Source organism: Photinus pyralis, unplaced genomic scaffold (assembly GCF_008802855.1).
Source record: "Photinus pyralis isolate 1611_PpyrPB1 unplaced genomic scaffold, Ppyr1.3 Ppyr1.4_LG5, whole genome shotgun sequence".
NCBI classification, from domain to species: domain Eukaryota; kingdom Metazoa; phylum Arthropoda; class Insecta; order Coleoptera; family Lampyridae; genus Photinus; species Photinus pyralis.
Genome location: NW_022170596.1, coordinates 4,652,893 through 4,677,177, shown reverse-complemented (window position 1 = coordinate 4,677,177; position 24,285 = coordinate 4,652,893). Strand labels below are relative to the sequence as shown.

At 35.5% G+C, this 24,285-nt stretch overlaps 1 protein-coding gene across 3 annotated transcripts; it reads left to right on the top strand.

The window, feature by feature from the left end:
• Positions 1 to 666: 666 nt before the first annotated feature.
• Positions 667 to 21,810, top strand: LOC116171255 (MLX-interacting protein-like). Of its 3 annotated transcripts, XM_031487981.1 has the most exons (13): positions 691 to 831; positions 904 to 1,290; positions 1,344 to 1,450; positions 9,166 to 9,248; positions 9,295 to 9,420; positions 9,469 to 9,619; positions 10,030 to 10,122; positions 10,171 to 10,292; positions 20,238 to 20,547; positions 20,598 to 20,809; positions 20,858 to 21,029; positions 21,079 to 21,260; positions 21,313 to 21,810. In XM_031487981.1, the coding sequence occupies exons 2-13, from the start codon at positions 998 to 1,000 to the stop codon at positions 21,571 to 21,573; spliced, it is 2,112 nt and encodes a 703-aa protein (XP_031343841.1). In that variant the 5' UTR covers positions 691 to 831; positions 904 to 997; the 3' UTR covers positions 21,574 to 21,810. The 3 variants fall into 3 exon arrangements, with proteins under 3 accessions (XP_031343843.1, XP_031343841.1, XP_031343842.1); XM_031487982.1 differs by having other exon boundaries at positions 697 to 1,290; positions 9,166 to 9,239; positions 21,313 to 21,807; XM_031487983.1 differs by lacking the exons at positions 21,079 to 21,260; positions 21,313 to 21,810 and having other exon boundaries at positions 667 to 1,290; positions 20,887 to 21,024.
• Positions 21,811 to 24,285: the final 2,475 nt, after the last annotated feature.

Sequence of the window (24,285 nt, the reverse complement as noted above, 5' to 3'; positions counted from 1 at the left end):
TATAACACTAAAAAAATTCAATATTGGTTCAAAAAGATTCAAAAAATATTTTTTTTAAATTTAAAAATCGCTTTGAAATTTTTTTGTTTTTTTTGAGTCACTTTTTTTGAATATTAACCCTATAGTGTGTTGTATTTTCGAAATGAAAATTTAATATGCTAGCCTTTTAGATTAAAATTTAGAGGGCGTCATTCCATTTAAAAAATTAGGTTTCGTAATAAACATTTTTCTGTACCTTTTTTAACTAAGAAAATATATAGGGTCATTCTGAAATTGACCAGTTTTTTAATTTTTCCCCGTATTTTCTTAACTGAGCGAATATTTTCATTTTGATATTACCTTTTTAAGTTTAACCCAAACAGAGCCTATGGCACCTTATTACTTTTTTGATAGTAGGTACTAACACAACAGTTACGGAAATACCCCATAAAAGTATAGAAAATGGACACCCTGTACAGTGATGTATGTCACAGCTTACTTAAATAAGCTGTGGTGATGTTGCAAATTATGATTTTCTAGCATCCTTTTATCTCATTCGCTTAAAAAGTGTAAGCAAACTGAAAGCGCATCGTACTGTATACACTGATAAGCATGTTCATTTAACCATTATTTAAGCCTCAGAGCAAGAAATAAAGTTGCTTTGAGATATGATAGATATGATTATTTGTTTGTCTTGTATATTTTTTAATTTAAAGTTAGTGTATTTAATAGGTAGTTACATTTTATTTCTCAGGAAGATGTAGTGGCAACAAGTGATGTATAATACCGTGAATCGTCGTACTTTCACGAAGTTCATGTGAATTTGTTATCAATTTGTTATTTATGGATATTGTACGTAATCTATTAATTTGACTAGCTCTTAACATTTTTGATTGACCCCCTAATCAATACTTGATCTTTTAGAACGGAAACCATTTCGTGTCGTTATTTTAACCGTATGTGTCGCGGAGAGGTTCCGTCTCAATATTGATGATAAAATCAGTTGTAAACAATCGAAATGTTTACCATCGCCAAGCGGGGAGTGGGAACAAAAGAGCAACGGGGTACAGAAGCGATACACTCCGGACATTTTATGATATCACATTTTGAGGCCGAGGAGCAGGACGACGATGACGAACTTGCGGTTCCAATTCCGGAACCTGAGGTTAACGAGTTGCGAGACATGTATAGGCAAGATCATTCTGGCTTCGAAATCCCAGATGTCGCTTCGAAGAAAACGTTTTCTCAGCAACCTTTGACAATTGATACAAGCTTAGCGAAGCTATTTCAATGCATGTCCATTGCTTACAGGTGTGTGAGTAAACATTCATTAATCGCTTATTACCGTTCCTATTGCATCGTAGACAAAAACTTACGTCGCCCAAGTGGAATCGGTTTAGAGGGATTCGTTTACGTTGGAAAGACAAAATACGATTAAATAATGTTATATGGCGTTGTTGGCACATGCAATGTACGTATTATCTTTATAGTTATTATTTTATCATCTCGGCTAGTGTTACTTCATGAGGAATTTTACACCATTGTTAATAAAATGACAGTGTCCTATGGTAAAGATACAGGGTGAGACCGCTCATTTGGTCAATTTTGTATTTATTATTATTGCAAAAATGGAGTAGTGTGCACAAGCTGGTTCAGTCATCTACCTATAGAGGTTGCATGCGTATTACCGGAAGGTGGTGGGCAAAGATAATACTGCGTTTGATAGACACAGTTAATGGAAGATTTGCTAACCATTTGGTTAGTTCCATAAAGATGCTATAGGGGGCTTTTACCATGAAGCATGTCGTCTGAAGTTGTAGTTATACATATTTGGCACATGGGTCACAATATAATCTCTATCATGATCTAGTTAACATTTTTTTTCTTATTTACAAAGATTAAACTAGATTTTACTATATATGCTAATTACTCTGTTACATAATATTCACAATTTCAACAAATTGTATACATTTCTTTTTCAAATGAAGAGAGTAGCGTATACAGGGTGTAACGTAAAAAATGCAGCAAATTGTATTATAGTTTGTTCCAAGGTGAGTGAAATTTGGCAACTGTGTATGGGAGGTAAATATGCATTAAAATGCGTATTTTTAGGCACATTGTATGTTCTTCAAGGGCTTTCCGTGTTCTTTCGATTTCTTCCAAAATCTTGTCCAAAGCTCTCAAGACTTATATGTGTCTATAATCTATATGGGTGTATGGAAGTTTCTTGAAGACTTCAGAAAATGTTTAAGGTGTTCCTGAAATATCTTGATTGATCTTGATTCAATGCACTACAGATAAGTACAGGAGTTTTGTAAATATTTTGTGTGATCTTTTTAACTTGCTACCTGGTGGGACGTAGGTTAAAAAAGTTCCTTATTGAAGGTAATATTAATGAATGGTAATTTGTGTTTAATTTAACATTAAGGTAGAAGTTTTTTTTGTTTTTTCCTTTGACGGCCGGTTGCAGGAAAGCGAATTATAGTCAAAATCCTAGATTATTTGCCAAATGTGAGTTTAAACAAGAATTTTGACATTTGATTGGCTGCATACTGCAGTATACAACCAATCAAATGTCTTAATACCGGATAAGTCTGCAAAACATTTTAAACACTTTCCATATCAGTAAAAAGCTTCTACAAGGTTTTCAAAAGCATCCTAGTGCCACCGAAGAGCTGTTTAGACCCTTTGCAGAACTTAGGACCTAACAAGAGAGCCTTAGGGTGGAATTCATAGATATTACTTTTCACTTTCACTGTACTCATACTTAACGTGTACTTAGTAACATTTTTGTATTCAGTGAAATATTTGCCAAAGTGACGCATGACATTAGTGCTGGTATAGTAATTTTGTAATTAGTATACAGGGATTGCATCTAAGACTCCTCGGATCTTAATTCCTTATAAAAGATATCGAAAAAGTCTTGGTAACATTTCACAACATGGATTAAAAAACAATCGTACACTGCCAACACTTTACTGTTAATTGTGACAATTAACATCTTTTGTTTCATCGAGGCAGACTTGGAAAAGAACGTTTTTAGGCGAATTATGGAATATGTGGTTTTGTTTGATCAATGGAAATTTTGTAGTTTTGGCTATCTAGAGCTATAATGTGTTATTTTAAAAAATAGACGTGCGAAGGTAAAATAAGTTTCATCTTCGATTCCTCTCAAAAAAAAAATTCTAAGAACTCAAATTTTAAGGAGGAAAGGTTATAACAGCAAAGGGCGTAGCATGTTACATAAAAAAATAAGTACTTTCCAAATCTGCAATAAAATATGAAGTGTTCCATTTCAAAATACGCAAGTTTGATACGCCACTGGAATACAGCATACCCCTGGTGATAAAAAATATTTTACAAACATGACAACGGTCATTTAGTATAATTTTGCGCCAAGACTTTTTTCGGTATCTGTTATGGTAAACGAATTAATCTATTAATCGATACGACTTTCATTTTGGACGAGGCAGATAAGAATTGCTTTTTTGCATGGTCGTTATTATGTAAATCAAATACACCCAAGATATTTCGAAAACTATCAGAGATAGGTATAGGACATTATTAACTAAAGTTGAACTTTCTGGGAGGAACTAAAAGATGATAGAAAAATATACAGGGGGTTCTACTTAAAAAAGTGAGATTTTTAATATGATGTTTTTAACTTTGGACCTACAAAAAAACACCCTTTAAGATATTTTTTTAATGTTTCATAGTTTATGTATTTATTTGACTTTTATTTTACCCAGTATAAAAGATATAGAGCCTGGAATTAAAATTTAAGTAATAATTTTGACAATAAACTGACGTTTGGAATTTAAAAAAATGTACTATTTTAGCGCCTTACTTTGTGAACGCACCCTGTATAATTCCAAATACAGGGTGTAAAGCGATGGAGTATACAAGAGGGAAGTTTTTTTTAAATATTGATTTATGAAAAAAATTTATTCTTCATGATATTTTTTGCTTGCTTTGAAAGTACCAATAACGTTTCGATAATCTAAAATTTATTTATAGAAATCTGGAAAAATAATAAAATTAATTTTTTTTATTGAAAGTTATTACATCATATCACATTATAATCAAGATAGCGTATTGCTATCAAACGACAAACAATCGAAACGTTATTGGCACTTTCAAAGCAAGTAAAAAATATGAGGAATAAATTTTTTTCATGAATCAATATTTAAAAAAAATTCCCTCTTGTATACCCCATCGCTTTACAATAAAATGTGGAGAATATTTGAACCATATCATAATACAAAAGCATTTTATCTTATTTTCAGAGCATTAAGTTCGCGCATCGTTGACTCATCCTGTACACTGTATCTCTAACCGTTACAGATATTCCAATGATGAGCCACCAGTTTAAACCATCCTGCCCTATTTTTAACATTTTTTTCTCAGTACATAATTGTTAGTGCTATGAAAATATTCGTTAGTTTAAGAAATATTAAAAAATGTCTATTTCAGAACGAGGCTATATTTTCGTAGGAGGCACAGAAAAATGTTTATTACAAAAGATTCTTTATAATGATTGTTGCATAATCTGCAGTTTTCAAAATAACATACAGGGTTAGGTAAAAAAGTCGTCGGACCTAATTTATTTTTTTTGAAATGGAACACCCTGTATATTTTAATCTCAAAAGATAGCAGGTTAAATTGTCTTTTAAAAAATATAACATTACAGAAATTCAAACATTTTTAATATTGATTCAAAAAAGAAAAAAAAATTATAAATATGTATATTATACAGTGTTACATATGTATAAAACAAAAAATTGGGTGGTAGCGTGGTTCAAAACAAGCAATTTTTCCAAATTGGGTTGAGTGGGAAGAGTAGCAAATTGCTAACACTCCGCCCACTATAAAATAAAAAATAAAATAAATAAATAAATATACTGAGGGTCCAACGTGTTTCGTTAGTGGTGAAATTTGCACCCCCATTTAGGGGCGCGTCCTTTCATGGTAGTTTTGAAAAAAAATTCCAAAATCGGATAAGTATACCCCAAAACTTACTCAAAGACGTGGTATCATTATTGCTAATGCTAATGAAATTATCACTACATCAAAAAATTGCAAAATTAGCAATATTGCTGATTTCGCTTTGAACAGTCACTTTGATGTTATCATGCAATGATAGCCCCTGTGACAAAAAGACGTATTCTTATTTCTAATAGATTATCATTTATATTTTAATATTAAATTCCCACTATCATTTAAGATTGCATTGTAGGTGCGAGTGTTTCTATCAAATAAAAATTTATTTTATAAATGATAAGAGCTTTTAAAAACCAATATTTGACTTTGATAACTTATTCTAGTTTATCTATAGTTCCTGTGATAGAATTGCAATGCGTAGAACTCAAATGTGTCCTTACAAATATATATTTCACGTTTATCCTTTCTTTCTTAGTTAGTTGTTCCTCTTATTTCATTAATTACACTATGCCAAATACTTTTCTTTTGCAATATTGGTTAATACAGATATAGCGCATTGTACTCTATAAGTTAGGAATTTTCCATTAGAACAAACGTTCACTGTAAATTATAATAACTGTTTAGGTAATATGATTTTATATGGATTATTTTGTTTGGCGTGGGAAAGTGGTTTCTGTTTTTTTTGTATCTATTCAAATAACATCAGACAAAAATAAAAACCACATCGGCAAATTTCGGTTTTTCGGGTGAGTAATCGGAATTATCTGGCTTTCTTTAAAGCATGAGAATAACTGTTTAATTGCGCAACTTTTCCCTAATTTGACCATCACCGTATCTTCTATGGTTTCGGAGATCCCCATGATAGACACCCTTATCTTGGACACAGTGTATAACTTGGTAAGCATATGAAAAGCTTATATGGAACATCAGAATACAAATTAAAACCCTGATATACAGTGTGTACAAGGTAGAACGCATCATAGGCAAACAGTAATGTATTTTTTCGCGAAGGATCGGCGAGGTCTTTGAAATTAGTGTTTAACATACTACTTCTCTTTCTAGCATTAGGCAAGCGCAATAACGTACGTTGAACGCTAACTTCAAATACATATCAAAGGCAAACCTATTAATTCTGTTTGCCTATGGTGCATTCAAGCTTTGTATTAATTCTCCCCCTACATACATTTGTATGTAGCTCAAAACCGAGCGGGTGATCGGTATACAGGGTGTCCATTTTTCAAGTGCTACTATGGGATCTCGCTTATCTTAACAGATAGGAAGTTAGTTAAGAGGATTAAGTTGCGAATCTGAAAAGAAATTTAAAATATCTTTAATAGTTTTGAAATTATCCCAAAAAACGAAAATGTCTGATTTTTTCATGATAAACCAATCGTACTAGTTTATTACTTTATGTAGAATTCAAATATGGCCCTTTTTTGATATCTTGGAACTTTTTCTAAGATTTATCAAAAACTCTAGAGTTTTATGGGAGGCCCCCAGAACTCTACCAATGTACCGCAGTGTGGAAATGTCCAAAATTACCCTTGTAACTTAGGGTTTGCAGCAAAAGAGCGCAAATTAATTGTCTTTAACCTTTTTACCGGTTGCCGTTTTATTTATAATTTTTTCCAGTGCCGACACGTTTTTATTGAATTTAATCCGTAATTTTTGTGCATTAATAGGTAATTTTAATCCCTAGGGATTAAAAAAAAATTTAATCAATATCAACCATACCAATATTCATAATTGTCACAATCTACAACCACAAATTTTGGAAGCATGAGAATGCAATGTTTTACACAAACTAACCTTTATCAGCAAGTGACATCTTAGGGGATGAAAGAAGCGCCTTCATATGATTAGTGACTTTCGTCTTCAATATTTTTAGAAGGGTTTACAGGCATGATTTTACCAAAATAAAAAATTCTTAATTTTTGTTGACAGTTACAAACAAGCGAGCGTAACAATGACACCCTAAAAAGCCTACCTTACTTTTTAATAGTTTTTATAGCATATTAATTTTGAAATGGATTCAGATCGGTCGGTATTGGAAAAAATAGTAACACTGGATTAAACTAGTTTTTGTTCCCTCAAGAATTTTAAACCATTCTTTCAGGAACAAAAACTCTTTTTAATCCCTTGTTACTTAATATACTATTATTAGAACCTCGTATAAACACATCAGAGGCATAACGTTGATTTAGTAACTGGTTTTTTTACGTAACTTGCCACTCCAAAAATAGCGCAACGAAATGTTTGCACCTTGGACTCCAACGCTTTCGTGGTAACAATTTATTTGAATACAAGCATCCTTAATCCGATCGTGCAATGATCCGCAAATATTCACGTACGTAGAAAAAAAAGTAACTTTTTGCACTGTCCACGGTTGAAAAGTTTATCGGTCGTCCATTAATTTTCGCTACACGATGAAGGTCTTTTGTTCCATAAGAAACGCTTTGTTCGAAAGGCTACCACCGAGGCTACCACTGTATGTATAAAGTACGCACGACAATAAATTCCTCGAAAATGGTGGTATAAATCTTCAGTTGCGCGGTTAACGATTCTTTTGTATACGGCTTTTACGCGATTTTAAAATGCCTGCGTGGGTTCTGTTTGGAAGTTTTAGTAAGACTCCCGCTCTCCCACCTGATTTTTACTTAGGTAAGGGTATAACAGAACATAGCCCTCTTATTCTCGGCTTAACGCGTTTCATTCTATTGTATATTAGTGCCCCTCTCTTTGGATATGAAGCAGTACACGTATAAAATTTCTTATACTGACAGATTCGTAAATTTAACAAAAAATGTTGAAAGCGACCACCTGTTACAGGGGCTACCCTCACTTTTCTGTTGATTTTCTATTGATTTCAACCCCCCATTATATCCCGAGATCCTGTTTGGCAGAAATTACAATGTGTATAACGTGCGACGATGAATTTGGCTCAAATTTCCTGCAGTGATGCCAAGTAAAACTTTTTAAAGGGGGGGGGGGGGGGGATCGCCTTTCTAATGAACGTTGTCATGGCAAGGTATTCTTCTTTTGTGACATCCTTGTGGACGTTAGTGAATGGTGCGGGGAGGGGAGGGGGGGCTTATAAATTGGTTTTATCCTTCATGGTACTCTAGTGAAAGGTTTTAATGAAAGGAGTTTTTCTACCAACCACAGCTCCCCTCCTCGACGCTCTATCGTGATCAGTTATAATTCCTTATATCTCAAGAGCGGAGTGTCAGAAGAGAGTTAGGCCATCTTGAAGCAATATATCCATTAGGGATGTCAACACGGAAGTGTGAATATGCCAGAATGGATGGTAGGAGGAAGGTGATTCTTCTTGCATTATATAGCATCGATTTTGAACGTGTGGTAGGCGGCCGTTAAATGTCAACGTAGTTTTTTGCTTCATGTTCAAATGTAATATCATCTTCCGAGTCGTTAAGCAATCTAGAGTGGGTCATGAAAGAGAGGCGCCCCCATAAGACACAACTGTTGTGGAACAGTTACCGATACGTCTTATCATTACGTCGCTACTTTTACGCTCTTTACGGAGCAGTCGGCCATTTTTAGTAAAAGAATTACAAATTGAGATAATGAATTTGTCTACGGTTCATTACAGATTCCTGTACAGAACTAAGGAAGGTAAAAAATTATATTATATTTGTACCCCAGAAGAACACACTTTCTAATTACCTAAAACTGTAAAAATATTCGATATAATTTATCACAATGCAGTTAAGCGCGTTTTACAGAGTTAAAATTCTCTTAGCCGAGGACATGCGCAATAGGTGCTTTTCTTGAAAGTAAAATAACATTCTACTTTTTGATTCGCACGCTGAAATTTTAGGACTGCCAACCTTTAACATTTAAAATTAATGTTATGTTTTGTACGAGGTTTTGTATCATTTGTGTTGATGGGCGTAGATTATTGAGCGAAAATTACAACTGCATTGCAAGTTATGAAAGACGCCGATCTAACCTATATTTTTTAGGTTGGTATTAGGAAAATCTCACTTAAAAGTAAAATAGAATGAACTTTAAACTTTAAAAATATATGGAAAGTTGTCAAAACTTTTCCATTAGCATTTAGCAGCGTTATTCATTTTACGCCAGCTCTGCTTGCAATTATATATGGAATTAAGTATGTAGGTACATACCAAAATCTCTTCATGAAATCAGCAGCCTACGGATTACTTACAATAAATTTTTTTCTTGTATTCTACAAGCCTGAAAAGTACTTCCTTTATGTTGCAGTTATCAAAAGAGTCAATACCTACATCTGTCAATTTGCCTCCCCTCTGGACGTCGACACACATAACAAACCGGAGGTACCTTCGGTACGGATCCGATCCTCAATCGAGACTGACAAAATAGTTTTTTCAGGCAATTGTCTTGGAGGGGAAATATTGGAAAAGAAAACTAGCGGCGGTAACTGCTGAGTATAAGAAATGGCGCATGTTCCATCGCACTCACGTCTTAGGGCATGCCCTAAAAGAATCCATGGACACAGTAAGTCTCACTACCAAAACAGTACACATTATTTCTGCTTTTTTTCAGTTAAGCGAGCTAGATGCTCTAGTTTGGCATTCTCAAAGCTCGGACAGCATGCATATGATGGTGGATGAAGATTACCTAGGACTTATGAGTGATACACTATTTTCTACGATAACCAGTCAACCATTTGTTTTTCCTGATAGTAGGGAGATCGGTAAGAGCTTGTTTAGTTATTCGTTTTCACAATAACGGTGATCATGTGCCGTTCGCATGTCATATAAAAAAATCACAGCCCAAACTTGATTTTTTTTACATAACGTCGAATCGTTTGCAAGGGTCATTTGATAACACGATTAATTAATTACTTTATACGATTAAAAATAATAGCGACGTTTCTAAAAATATAATGTGTTTATATTAATCGTAATTATTATATGAAAACATTTGTAAGATCCTAATAGTTGATTGAACATGTCGTGTTGGGATTTACAAAAAAATTGTAATTGCATCTCGGGGCACCCATTACAAGAAAATGGTGCAGACCATAAGTATGTTTTATTAACTGGAAATGAAATTTGTGTGTAAATTAGGTTAAACGTTTCATAATTCTATTTATGTTGTTAGCCAAAGCAGGTCTGGCGGACTTCATTCAACCCAGTTTGGGTCCGCTGCAGCCGAGTTTGGAGGATTACATGGATACCTTTGAACCACTGCAAGGTAAGTGGCTATACACTAAAATGCGCGATCTAACTGAACGTAATTTAGATCTCATTACCTCAAAACTTCCCACCGTGCCCGAAGAAAATGGAAGTGATCCGTTATATAGGCATACGAGTAGTAGTTGGTGCTATACAGATCTAGATCTTATGTCGACTAATAGTATGCAGGTATGCTGTCTAGAATTGTATAAACTTTTCACTAGTATATTTAATTGCTTGCTTGTTTCTACTGTTGCGCGAATTGCAATTCTTGTTTGTTTGCAAAATTTCGCAATTATACAAAGGCAGAGTAAATTAACCTCAAGATCCATCACTATTGGTTGATTGTAAATAAAGTCCTTTTTTAATCTCACCACCATATCACAATCTCGGAGAGTTAGGGTGAAATTTTTATGCATAAATGGTGCCAATGAGAGAATGCTGGGAATTATTTTTACGATCGCCGCTAAATGGCGAGCATGGATTCTGTAACAAAAACCAGAATAATGGACGTCTTTTCCAAATTTTAATCCGATTCTTATATACATGTTTCATGCATATGATTCTAATGGCCACTATCACAGCTAAATGATGAATTCAGTTATTAATACTTTCATTTCGTAATTGATGCAAATGCTAGCTTTGATAACGGCTGAAACATTTATATTGAAACTAGATAGGTCCATATCCACCTATGTTTTGTTAGAATTTAGCGTTTTCTATTGGTTTATATTGGAATACGTTGTCAAAAAGTAGTTTGGTTTTTAAGTGTTGTTGGAATATTCGAAAAGACGAAAATAAGCAAAAAGAAATTGATTCGGCTTAAAAAAGGACCAATATCATGAGAAGCTTTTTTAGCACATTTTTTTAATTAAAAAAAATATATATTGCGTTTTGCCCGTCCGTCCGCCTCCGAATCCACTTCTGCGGTTTTTAACTATCTTTAGTGGAATTGTCCTAGAGACCTGGATGTTTTGCAATAGGTATCCAATACCTTGAAGGTGTAAAAACTTAAACTTGAGAAGTGTAGCATGCATGCTACTACCTTATAACCCAATTATTTACTATAGCGCGTTCGCACCTCCAAATTCAATATGGTGCTTATGGACATACAGTACATGCTTGTCAAACGTGACAATGACAGCACAAGGAGATTATGTTTTGTTTTAATACTTCCATTTAATCATATGTCAATTTGACATCAATGCGGTTAGAAACAAGGATAGTATTATCGAAGAATGACGCAAACTAGTAAGAGAGGCAATTAGTCCATAAGACCCCATACTGAATCTAGAGATGCGAACGCGCTATAGGAATTTATGGTTAAAATATTGCGGTTTTATGGTGCAAGACTGTAATAAGGCTAATTTACATTTGGCAAGTTCACTGGCGGAAGTGTAAATGAGCGGAAAGTGCACTTGCTAGTCACTTGCTACTTGCCCGCAAGCGGCAAGTGAAGTTGAGGATCTGGCTAGTTTGGTGGCCGACTTGTCTGTCTGGACTGTCAAATGTATGTAGATTCTGCATGTAAATAGAGTGGGAAAGTTAGTTAAAATTTTTCCAAAACAATGAAGTGGAACAGTGACCAAATAGTAAAGTTTTTAAATGTGTATGAGAAATATGAGGTACTTTGGGGCATAAGAACGGAGACCATACACATAAGCTAAAACGGCACAATTCGTTTGAACAACGAACAAATGACAGAAACAGAAAACATTCTGTGTACTGATATTAGTTCAGGCAAATTGGACTTTTTCCAAAGAAAATCGGTAATGGAGCTATGCCAAGTGGATATGTTAAAAATGGTCTATAAGTGTGCGTTTACAATGAACGTATACGTAAGAAATACATAAAACGTAAAAATTTCGCAAAGTTGAACTCTATAGAAACATACGAGGGTGTTTACAATGAATGTAATTATGAATATGTAAGCGATATGTAAGTCTTGCGCATAGTCGCAAGGGTTGAAAATGTTTCAAAGTTACGTACGGTCAAATATCATACTACTTGTACTATGAACTTTGGTTTATTGTAAACAGCGAAGTAAATTTACGGAAACGATACGGATATGTACGAGTTACGGTTTATGAAATATTTACGTATACTTTCATTGTAAACGCACACTAACGAATACACAAAAAAATAAATACGTGAACAGGGGAGTGGGACTAAGTTTTTGGGGAACGTGAAAAGGGGTGAAAATCTATTCTAAACATAACGGTCATACTGCTTTCAAAAATTCCAGTAGGTATATTATATTTCAGCACACAACATTATTTCCTCGATTATTTCATTTCAATGTTTCTTAATAATACTATCAAGGAACGAAGTCTCTGTTCAAACAATGAAATGTAGTGTCTTTTGTATTTTTTTCCCGTAGAATCAAATGCTGAAATCAGTTTTTGACCAATTTCCAAAATTTAAACAAATTATCAACATTTACTAGAAAATTCAATGTTGCCGAAGTGGTTTTTGGAATCTTTCCGATTCTTGACCTTCTTTAATCTATAATTTTTTTTATTTCATTAAAAAGTATAGATAAAAACGAAGAGAATGACATCAAGTTGAACTTCCTACGATAAATCTCTGAAGGACAATTTTTATTCGAAGAAAAAAGTTTTTTGCCGAAAAAAACGAATATTTCGGAAACCTCATAAAATTTGTAGTTATTCGAATCATAAAATAGTACCTACGAGCCCTAACACATAAATGTTCGGACATCTAGCATTTTTAAAACAGAACCGAAAAAAAATAAATCCAGGTCCATGTCAATAAAGCCGCAAATATCTTATACAGAAATATGTATTATAAGTTTATTGTTTATGTTTAATAGCAAAAAACAATTTTTTTAATGCTCTCACAACATAAAAATGAGAAAACCGGCGAAATTAACTGACACATAAATGTTCGGACACTACACATATTTGATAGTTTGATCTAGATAGCAGGAGAAAAACAAAAAATAATAACTTTTATAACCTGTCACTACACTTAGCCATTTTGTTAAAAGAAAAAATGGCACATGGCAAAGCGACACGGAAAGAAATTCAACAATTAATAGTAAAATGGTTTCTTAAGGGAAAATCCTTTAGTAGAGTTCAATTTGTCCATGTCCACGGTGGCAGATATTGTAACAAAGTATGGGAAAACAGCATCAATCGAAGTTGCAGGAAACAAGCACAGGAAGACTGATATAGATAAAACCTTTAGAATAAACGGTTTTATTCAACAAAATTATTGGCAATGACAATATAGGAAATGACATTAAAATCCACACATCATTTTAAAATATAATCATTGTAACGGATTGGGAGCCTACGTTCCCTAACTGATCTTCGTGAAATCGCTTCGTCAATAAAGTTCGATGGTGATTCAATTTGCTCTGCAGCCGATTGGTCTGAATCAGTAGTTACTGGCTGTTCTATTCTTTCACTTTCTGAATCCAAAAACGATCTTGGTTCGCCAACTTGCTCTACAGGTGATTGGTCTGAATCAGAAGTTTCTCGCTGTTCTATGTTGATCATATCCGGAATTCTTTCACCTTCTTGATTCAATGGTGCTAAGTGACGATTTGAAACAGTCGATTCACGACCATCTGCAAGGCGAACATAAGAGTAATCGGGGTTTACATGAAGCAGTGTGACTTCCTCCACAAGTGGTTGGTATTTATTGGAGCGATTGAATTTCTGCATTAGAACTCGTTCCGAATTCGTCAACCATGTTGGTAGCGAGACCCCATTAGAAGATCTTCTTGTATGTTTAAACATCCTCTCATGTGGCGAACAATTTGTAGCTGTGCACAGAAGGGATCGTATCGAATGTAAAGCTTGTGATAATACTGTTTCCCAATTATCTACTGATAAGTTCTTTGATCGTAATGCCAACAGGATTGTCTTCCAAAGGGTTCCGTTTAATCGTTCAACTTGACCGTTTCCCCGAGGATTGTACGGGGTAGTCCTACTTGTAGCTATTCCTCGTGAATTTAGAAAATCTTTTACCTCCGAAGAAACGAATGAAGTCCCTCTATCTGAATGAAGATAAGACGGCATACCAAATAGCATAAATATGTCATTAAGACATTTGATTACTGTCTTAGAGCTCATGTCAGCGCATGGGAAGGCAAATGGGAAACGTGAATATTCATCGATAATAGTGAGTATATACTTATTCTTCGTATTAGAAGGAACTGGTCCTTTAAAATCAATACTTAATCTTTCAAATGGCGAGGTAGCTTTTACCAAACCAGGACCAGGCGTAGCAGACCTAAAATATTTAGGTTTTATTTCTGAACAGACGCGACATGAATTAGTCGTTTTCCTGATTTCTTCTACAGAAAAAGGCAAATTTTTCGATCTCACCCAATGTGTCATTCTCGAAACACCAGGATGGCATAATGCGTCATGTAAAGAAATGAGTTTATCAGAGCGAGTCTGCATATTAGCACAAACACGCGACAATGCATCTGCAACATCATTCTGCTTTCCTGGTCGGTACACAATATCATACTTGAATGGCGCTAATTCCAGACGCCAGCGCTGTATTTTCTCGTTTTTAATTTTACTTGATAGTTTATTATTAAACATGAAGGATACAGATCGTTGATCAGTAATAAGACGAAATGGTTTGCCAATGAGGAAATGACGCCATTTCTTTAACGATTCGACAATTGCATATGCCTCTTTTTCTATAGCAGCGTGGTTGTGTTCACTTTTATTTAGTGTTCTTGAGAAAAATGCAACCGGTCGGTTAGCCTGGGATAAGGTTGCCGCTATGGAATGATCCGAAGCATCTGTTTCGACAGTGAACTGCACGTTATGATCTATAGCGTTAATAGCTGATTTTGCAATATCAGATTTGAGCTCTTCAAAGCGTTGTACAAGTTCGTTCCCTAATGGAAAATTCTTTGTGTTTGATAAGGCGTGAACTTTTTCCGAAAATCTTGGTATCCATTTGCTATAGTGGGCAAACAAACCCATAACTCTTCGTAATGAAGGTAAATCATGGGGCGGCGGCATACTAATAAGTGGTCGAAGGCGGTCGGGATCCGGTCTGATTACATGATCCTTTATATGATAACCCAGGATATTAATTGCATTTTGAGAGAACTTACTTTTTTCTTTGTTAATAGTCAGCCCATATTTGGAAGCGGCTGCCATAAATTTCTCGAGATTCTTGTCATGCTCCTGTAAAGTTTTGCCGCAAATGGTTATATCATCCAAATAGACGTATGTTCCCTCCAATTCTTCCTCTCTAATGATCCAATCAAGAACTCCTTGAAAACTTGACACTCCATTAGTTACACCAAACGGAATTCGGCGAAATTGATAGAGGTTTCCGTGCGCTTCGAAAACAGTATATAGTCGTTCTTCGGATAAGATTGGGATCTGATGGTAAGCACTTTGCAGATCGATTGCACTAAATATAGAATAATTCGATATATTAGATACTAATTCTTCCATATTTGGAAGAGGATATGCGTCCAGCAGCGTATACCTATTTATTGTCTGTGAATAATCGATTACAAGACGCTTTTTATGAGTTGCATTCTTCGTAATTAAAACTTGAGCTCTCCAGGGAGAGGTGCTTTCTTCGATGATCCCTTCCATCAACAGTTTTCGTATTTCTTCTTTTATAAATTTCTTGTCATCTTCGCTATACCTTCGAGACTTTATAGCAATAGGTTTGCAATCAGAAGAAATATTTGAAAATAAGGGTACCGCAGGTACAGAAGCTGCCGCAACTCCACACACTTTGATAGGTTCTTTCGTTCCACCAAAATTTAATTCAGGAGAAGAATGCTTTTTAAGAATATCGTGACCTATAATTAAATCAGCGCACAAATCCTTCACTATCAGTAAGTGTAAATTTTGATAATCGTACTGGCCGACTTTAGCAGATACCCAGGTTTCTCCTGCAACTTGTGATGTTAGAGAGGTTGAAGCCATTGAAATACATTGGTTACTAGGTTTCTTTTTAAGTCGTAACAAATTAAAATACGATTCATCTATGAAACTCAAACTACTACCTGTATCAATCAGTGCTTCAGCTCGGACTCCTTGAATATATGCTATTACAGTTGCTTTCTTTAAAGAGCTGGGAGAAGCTGCTACAATACCTATACATGCTGAAGTATTTTCTCCTCGTTCCAAAACTGCAGCATTATTTGGCTTATTACTGCGGCACACTATCGCGAAATGTCCCTTCTTATCACAAAGTTGACAGGATTGGTTGACAGCAGGACACTCCTTTCGGGGATGAATGCGTCCACTTCCGCAAAAGAAACATTTTCGTTTATTTTTGTAAGAGCTCTTGTAAGAGGGCGAAGCTGCGACGGTATGTTCCTCGCACTGATCTTCAGGCTGTGATACTCCTCCTCCAAGTTGTTGAACAGCGTTTAAGCCAATAACGTTGTATTGTTGGGAATTAATCTCTGCCATCTCTAAGGATAATGCTTGATTGTACGCTTCATCGAGGGTTAACGTCAGATTCTCGAGTAATCGCTGTCTTATCTTATTTGACTGGATTCCCGAAATAAATGCGTCACGTATATTGTCAGATCGATTAGTTTCGGCGTCCACGCTTTGAAACTGGCATTCTCTAGATAATAGTTTTAAGGCCTGTATGTATGCATCGATATTTTCCTCATTAAGTTGCTTTCTAGTAGCTAGCATGTGCCTGGCGTAGATAATATTCTTAGGTTTGATAAAAATCGTATTTAGTACGCTGATAGCAGCGTCATAAGTTGAACACTCACTGATATATGAGTATACCCTTGAAGACACATGATTGATTAGCAAATTCAACTTACTGGGTGCAAAAAGAAGCAAATCTTCTTCTTCGGTCGGTGTATATGCCAAGAGGAAGTTCTCAAAGGTTCGGAGCCAGTGCTCCCATTCCTTGGAGGCGGAACTAACTGATGGATCAATATCCAATCGAATGGGTTTCAGAAACTTTTCCATTATTTTATTTTGTTGAATAAATTGATATAGATAAAACCTTTAGAATAAACGGTTTTATTCAACAAAATTATTGGCAATGACAATATAGGAAATGACATTAAAATAACATTACAAACTAGATTAGAATGAGGCAATAAATAATGTGTTTCATTACCACAAAGACGGCCAACAGTTACCCCTAGAATGCAGGGAGCGCTGATAACCATTTGCAAATCTGAACGAAGAGACACAGTACGGAATCTTACGGTAAACGGGTAAAATGGAACGAAGTAACAAATGCTCATCATTCTCGCTAAACCTGTCAAAGGTGGATCCACAAATCAGGTTTACATTTTTATAAAGTAAGTGGATCTTGAGATTAAAATTAGTGAGCCTTAGAAAATACTTTTCTAAAGAGGCGAAAGAATAAAATCTTTAAAACAGAAAAACAATAAAGAAGAGGTTGGCTTGGGCTCGGGAACGGTATGTGTGGTCTTACCAAGACTGGAAAAAAATCATTTTTTGTGATGAATCTCGATTTGATATCAGTGCAGGCGATAATCGAGAAAGAGTTATCCAATCGGAAAACAAAGCATTTCACAAAGATTGCTTAAAGCGTGCTGTAAAATTCCCCAGTGGTGTAGGTAATGATGTGGGGCAGTATGTCTGCAAATGGGTTGGGACAATTGCACTTTACAAATGGTAATGTTTATGCTTAGAAATATCAAGCGAATTTAGAACAAAGTTGATTGCCTTCACTTGCGACATTTTCACCTGATGCAGATTTTGTTTTTGAACAAGACGGAGCATCCTGTCACAGCAAAAAACGACTAAGAAATGGTTACAAACCATAATAATAGTGTTTTAGAGGTGACATAAAATGAAGCAACGTTTGTGTATTCATCCGCAACGCAATATTGCTTCTTTGAGTTAAAAATTACAAGTGATTTGGGATACCTTTGGCACGGATCAATGTAAAGCTCTTATGACGACCATGCCTACACGAATCCAGGCTGTTATTAAAGTCAAAGGGGATGTAACTCATTATTAAGGGGTGGTGTCCGAACATTTTTGTGTCCCTTTAAATTCTAATTTTTTTGTGTTTTGTGTTATTTGACATTTGTAATTAATTAATTTTGCAACAAAATATAAAATGACAGTTACTAAATATGTTTAATTTATAACTATAGTAGGAAAAAAATAATAAAAAAACATGTTAAGTTATAATATTTTTTAAATTTTGAGTGTCCGAACATTTATGTATTAGGGCTTGTATATTTCAACCAAGTCTCGTTAAAAGAAAATCATTTTTGCGGAAATGAACAATAAAAAACCAGGTTTTCCGCGATTTTTTTGGTTATGTTGAGGTTATGTGAGTTTTTCACGATCTACAACATTTTCATTGAAACTTTTGCCTCTAATCTCAACTTTTGCCGGAAATTGCTGTCATACGATTTTCACCCATTTTCATTCTCTCCAAAAACTTAGTCTCATTCCCCTGCTCACGAACTTATTTTTTTTTGTATTTGTTATAGACCATTTTAACATATCCACTTGGCAAAGCTCCATTAACGATTTTCTTAGGAAAAAGTCCAATTTTCCTGGAGGACTAATATCAGTACACAGAATGTTTTCTGTTTCTGTCACTTCTTTTAATAGTTGTTCTCATTGTCCCTTTTTAGCTTATTCGTGTGGTCTCCTTTTCTTAGTTCCCAAAGTACCTCATATTTCTCATACACATTTAAAAACTTTTTGATTTGGTCACTCTTCCACTTCATTGTTCTATGCAGCACCTACACTGAAACTATATAGTTAGTGAGGGTTTTTTGAATGCAAAAGGTGGGGTAGTGGCGATTTTTTAATATGTTGTTAAGCTTGGGGCTCTAATGAAAAATTTTGGAATAATAGAATAATGGAATAATGAAAAATTTGTCCTTTTTAACTTTGTATACTTATAACATCTTTTGTCGTTTGTGAGTTATTATCAACAAATCAAATTTTTGTACCTAAAATCCAAGATGGCGGTTCGAGCGCATGCGCCTCGAGGTCGAAAACCTGGCTTTTCATTATTAGGGCCCCAAGCCTAACAACATACAAAAAAATCGTTACTACCCCACCTTTTGCATTCGATCACCCCTTTTTGATACCCACATACTGGACTTCTACATAAATTGGACAGACCACACAGGCAAGTCGGCCACCAAACTAGACAGGTCTTCAACTTCACTTGCCCCTTGCGGGCAAGTAGCAAGTGACTGGCAAGTGCACTTTCCTCTCATTTACACTTGGCAACTTTACTAGCCGAAAGTAAGATCCTACAGTAAACTTGCCAAATGTAAATTAGGATTAGGGTAATGGGCGGAAAGTGCAGTGGCCAGTTAAATAGAAATTCGATAGCAAGTTTACTGGCAGAAAAGCTGCGTTTCTTATTAGTGGAGCTATCTGATATTTTAGCAGAATCACTTCTTAATAAAAGCACATCGCTCGATTGTATTAAAGGTAAGACCACACTACGCGGAACTCCACTACAGCGAATCGACGTAGCATGACGCAGACACGCGGCATGGCACTGAATTACAAAGTTGACTTTTTCACCAACTCTGCCGCGCCGTGGCGTGCCGTAGTTCTACTGCCATTAGTGCGGTATAGCAAACAGCGCGACAGTGATATTTCATTCGTGTTTGCCATACAAGATACAAGAACAGACGTTTGTTCCTCGACGAGGAAGATTTACTTTAATTTCAGCCATCTTGCTCAAAAGACACCTGATGACTGTTGAACAAAAATCTTGCAGTGTCACTGCAGTGCAGTTTTGCTTAGTGCGGTATTACCTTTAGCTTGTCGTAAGCTGCGTGCGCGCATGCGCAAAACTAAGTAAATGTTTATGTCATGGTTACGTTTCGCTAGTTCCCTGTTAAGGGAAGTCCAAAAGGATTAATATTAGGTCAAAGATTCATTTTTATATAATTCAGGATTCTTGTCTAAACTCTCTGCGAATGATACCATGGTTTCTGGATCTATGAGTTATTAGTTGTTAGATATCTGAATAAAGAAGTGAAAATGACAATGGTGAACTATTTTGATTTATGATATATAAGTGCAAATCGAACAAGCTACCTTTTCACATGTTGCTTATATTTAGCTAATTTTTGTTATGTCTCTTTGGGGTAGTTTGTACAATGAAATTTCAATTTAGATAAACACATTAACAAACACATCACCAGCTTTGGAACAATACAACTCGGTCCCTCCTGTTACTTTGGAAAAGCAAGAGACTCATACTCAACAACTGCAAAGTTATCCAAACGATGTCATGATTCATCCCGTGGAAGTGTATGCAGCTCAACAGCAACAGTCTTCATATCCAATCGAAGTAAAAACGGAAAAATCTATCAAAAAGCTTAATCAGATGCCGATAACATCTGTGTATAATCGAACCAGCGATAATACGATGTATCAGAATTATGGTGTTCCAGATGTGTGCGCGATAGACAATAGAATGCAATGTAAGTATATTACTTCATCTCCTTTTGATGCTAAGGTAGTAACATTTCAGTATCACCGCAGCAAACGTTCAAACTCCCACAATCATCCAGTGCATCTCAAAGCACTTCCAGGGGTTACAAGTTCTCCTCACCTGCGTCTACAACACCAAACCTGAAATTTTCATCGCAAAATTCGTCTAATTTTAAAGCTACATCACGACCTCATCAAAACACAGCATCTTCGTTAATTGCAAGCGGTTCAACGATCGATAGTGCATTATTGGTAAGGTTGAGTACTAACTATGAATTGTTAATTTTTATTTGCACACAGCCAGAAATAAAAACAGAAAATCGTATTAGGTCGACGCATAAAAGTGACAGAAGACGGTCATCGTCCGTATCACGTGAAACTGTTAAACGACCCCCCCTTCTAAGTGCCATGAGTGATCCCCAGTTAGTTACGCCAGCTAATAGTATGCTACTTACACAGTTATTAACCAATAGTAAGTCGCTCAGTTTTATAAATTTTTTTGCAAAATTTTGCTTTTGCAGGCGCGCCGAATAATTTATTCGCTCCAAGTCATAATCTATCCGACCCGTTGTCGCTACAAGGTACAAGTATACATATAAAGGAGGAAAATGCATCAATGTCAATTGTGTCACAAGCACAAACAGCTACATTACTCATAACTCCTTTATCAATGAATTCATCTCAGTCTTCCATTAGTGATTCGGTAAGGATTAGTTAGTAGGAGACACCATTAATTTGACATGAAATTTACGCAGATTATATTAACCTCGTTAACTCCGTCAAACTCGCCAAGTCCCGGCAGTTCGCAGGGAATAGGATCCTGTCCGACATCACCACAAGGTGCCTTACGTTCATCCACACCAGACTCGGTTCACAAAGATCAGCGTCGAGTGGGACATATCCATGCGGAACAAAAACGAAGATATAATATTAAAAACGGTTTTGATGTGATACATTCGCTTATTCCTCATCTAAATCAAAATCCTAATGCCAAGGTATGTATTACAAATTGCTGACAATTTAGACCACCACTGGTAGTAATTAAATGATCACGTTCTTTCGCTTGCGGGTTTTTGAGGTTGAAAGGATAGTAGATCGGTATCATCTCTGCCAAAGAAATGTATGGTGTATCGGTAAGCTCAAGAAAGTGGCTCTGGTAAATCCCAGGTTGGCAACACAAATAAAATACTATAATTGTTCACCACGGACCTCAGGGTATACATAAAAACAAAATAAAATTCCCACATCATTAGTTTCAAGCGAGAAGGGTACATTTTGTTGACCATTTTTGTCCCGTTTCAGATCTCTCTAGGGCCTTTGTAGAATTTTCTATGCTCAGATCTCTTTGCTCAACTCAAAAAAATTAGAGGGTGATAGAATGCGCTATAAGGCTCTGACTGGCTCTACAAAACTCTGCAAAGTACATACAAATATTTAGCAAGGTACTGGAAATTCGGGACGCAACCCAGAAAATTTTGAAAAGCCTCAAACTCAAAAAATGAAAAATTCAGATCACAACATTATAGGCTATAATAGACCTATTTTAGTTAAGCAGATAGTACTCTCATCTGCAACAAAAAAAAACTAAAAACTTGCTTCAGATTGACAGCTACCTAGGAACTTACGTCTACGGCGAATAATTCCCAATACTATAGGCTTATTATAGACCCTTCACACGTAGCACTCTTTTTAATCCTAACAAACATTGTTTCATCAATGAGATCAGTTTAATTTTGCCCCTCTCGGAGATATAGTGGATAAATAAAAATTATTTATTTATTGTCTATTTAATGTCCCTCTCTTGTTCTGGGCCCTCAACGGGCTTTCCCCCAATTAATTTAAACTCTTAACTTATATTTCACAAATCCGATACAACTGAATACCAAACGATCCTCGAGATCTTCACACATACATCATTTTTACAATACATCCTAAGGCAGAGACTTGTTATAACTAGACCGCGCGTAACGTAGATTTTACTATAAACGCCTGTTGTCAAGATAGATTAGGCAACCAACTGTTCATCGCGGGGCAGACGTACGTTCGGCAGCTTGCTTTAGCCATGTTTATTCTAAATTTTAGTAGCAAAAAAAGATAACATATAGCTGTTAACTGTTTTAATCGAATTTGTTGGTATTTTATTTGAACTAAATTGGTATACAACTGCCTTACTCTAGTCCTAATTTGATTTATATGTGTATTTTGGTGGTGAACACGTATGGGAAAATATACTCTTAAAACTAAAAATGTAAGTAGTAAGATATGTTTATTTAGCGGATTTTGTTTCAATATATGCCTATCCAAAAACCCAAATGGGCTGTAACTGTTATTTATTTTTCTTAGACTGCTGATAACCATTTTGTTTACAACGCGGTGTGGTGTGGATTGAATGAAAAACCTGAACACATTTTCAGCAATTTGGCAAATTTTTAAAGCATCGCTTGATACGTGCAACAATCCTCCACGATTTTTTCTAGTTAAAAGCTTTGAATGACTCTCTGATGCGAATATCGCATCTGCACATATGGAACATTTAACAGACTTAGCTATTTTTCTTGTAACAAAAGCTGAAATATACTTAGTACCAGTAAGTACTTAGTTACGTCTATACCTAATAGGCAAATAGGTATTGCCGTTGTCTTGCTGGTAAAGGATGTCGAATAATAGTTCTACGTTATTTTAAGTGAATAGGAAAGTCGAAAACGCTCGGTATTACATTATTTTTTAACACCTTCGTAGGTATCTTTCTAAAATCGGCTTCATTCCCCGCAAATGAACTATGGTGGGAGTAAATTTTTCTCTTCGAATGGCTCTCATCCATTAGCCCTTTAAACTTTTATCCGTTGAAAATCAGCATATTATTAAAAAATTTATCGACAGAGTACATGTTGATAGGCACAAGTTAAACCTAAGTTTATTGGTTTATTCTCAACAGAAATTTATTTGTTCACTAATTCGAGCTAATCACGAGAATGATTAATGAACGGAACATCTAAAATAACAGCTTATTTCATTGTATTGCATATCATCTCAGCGATTTTTGCCCCGCGGTGCATTGTGTGTTGCATACCGTGTCGACAACACCTTAGATACGTTAAGCGCAGTCTAGTTATAGCAAGTCTCTGTCCTAAGGAGTTGATTCTGTCCCACCTGATCAGCATAGCTTGTAAAACAAATTTTTTGTATTGGCATTAGTTTCACTTTTATTCGAGGTGCCTAGATACAGAATTTAATTTAAATATTTTACCAAATAAAAAATTAGGATTGCGCAAATATAAAAGTTGTAATGCGCGTGCGCAATACCTGCATAGTTACCTGAAGTTTAAGGAATATTTACTAACACAGAAAACCGGACATTCATATGTTCTTTGTAACAAGAGTTAGGTATAAAAGAAACCCTTTTTGGAGGTTTGGGCTGTAACTTTTTGGCCCGTTGGTCTACGTAGCCGAAAAACAATTGCGACCTATGTTATATCCTGAAGAACATGTGTATCAATTTTCAAAGCGATCGGACGTTTCTACACAAAGTACACACTGACAGACAGATGAACAGACTGGCAGCAATACAAAATTTGTGGTCGACAGTACACTCTAAGTGGAATCGTTAAATTCTGCAGACCACTAACAAGAAATGATGTTTCTTTGTCGGGACACTATACAGCGATATGCTCCACTGGAGACGGGAAGTGGATGGAATTCGATAACCTCAACCCAAAACCAATCCACAG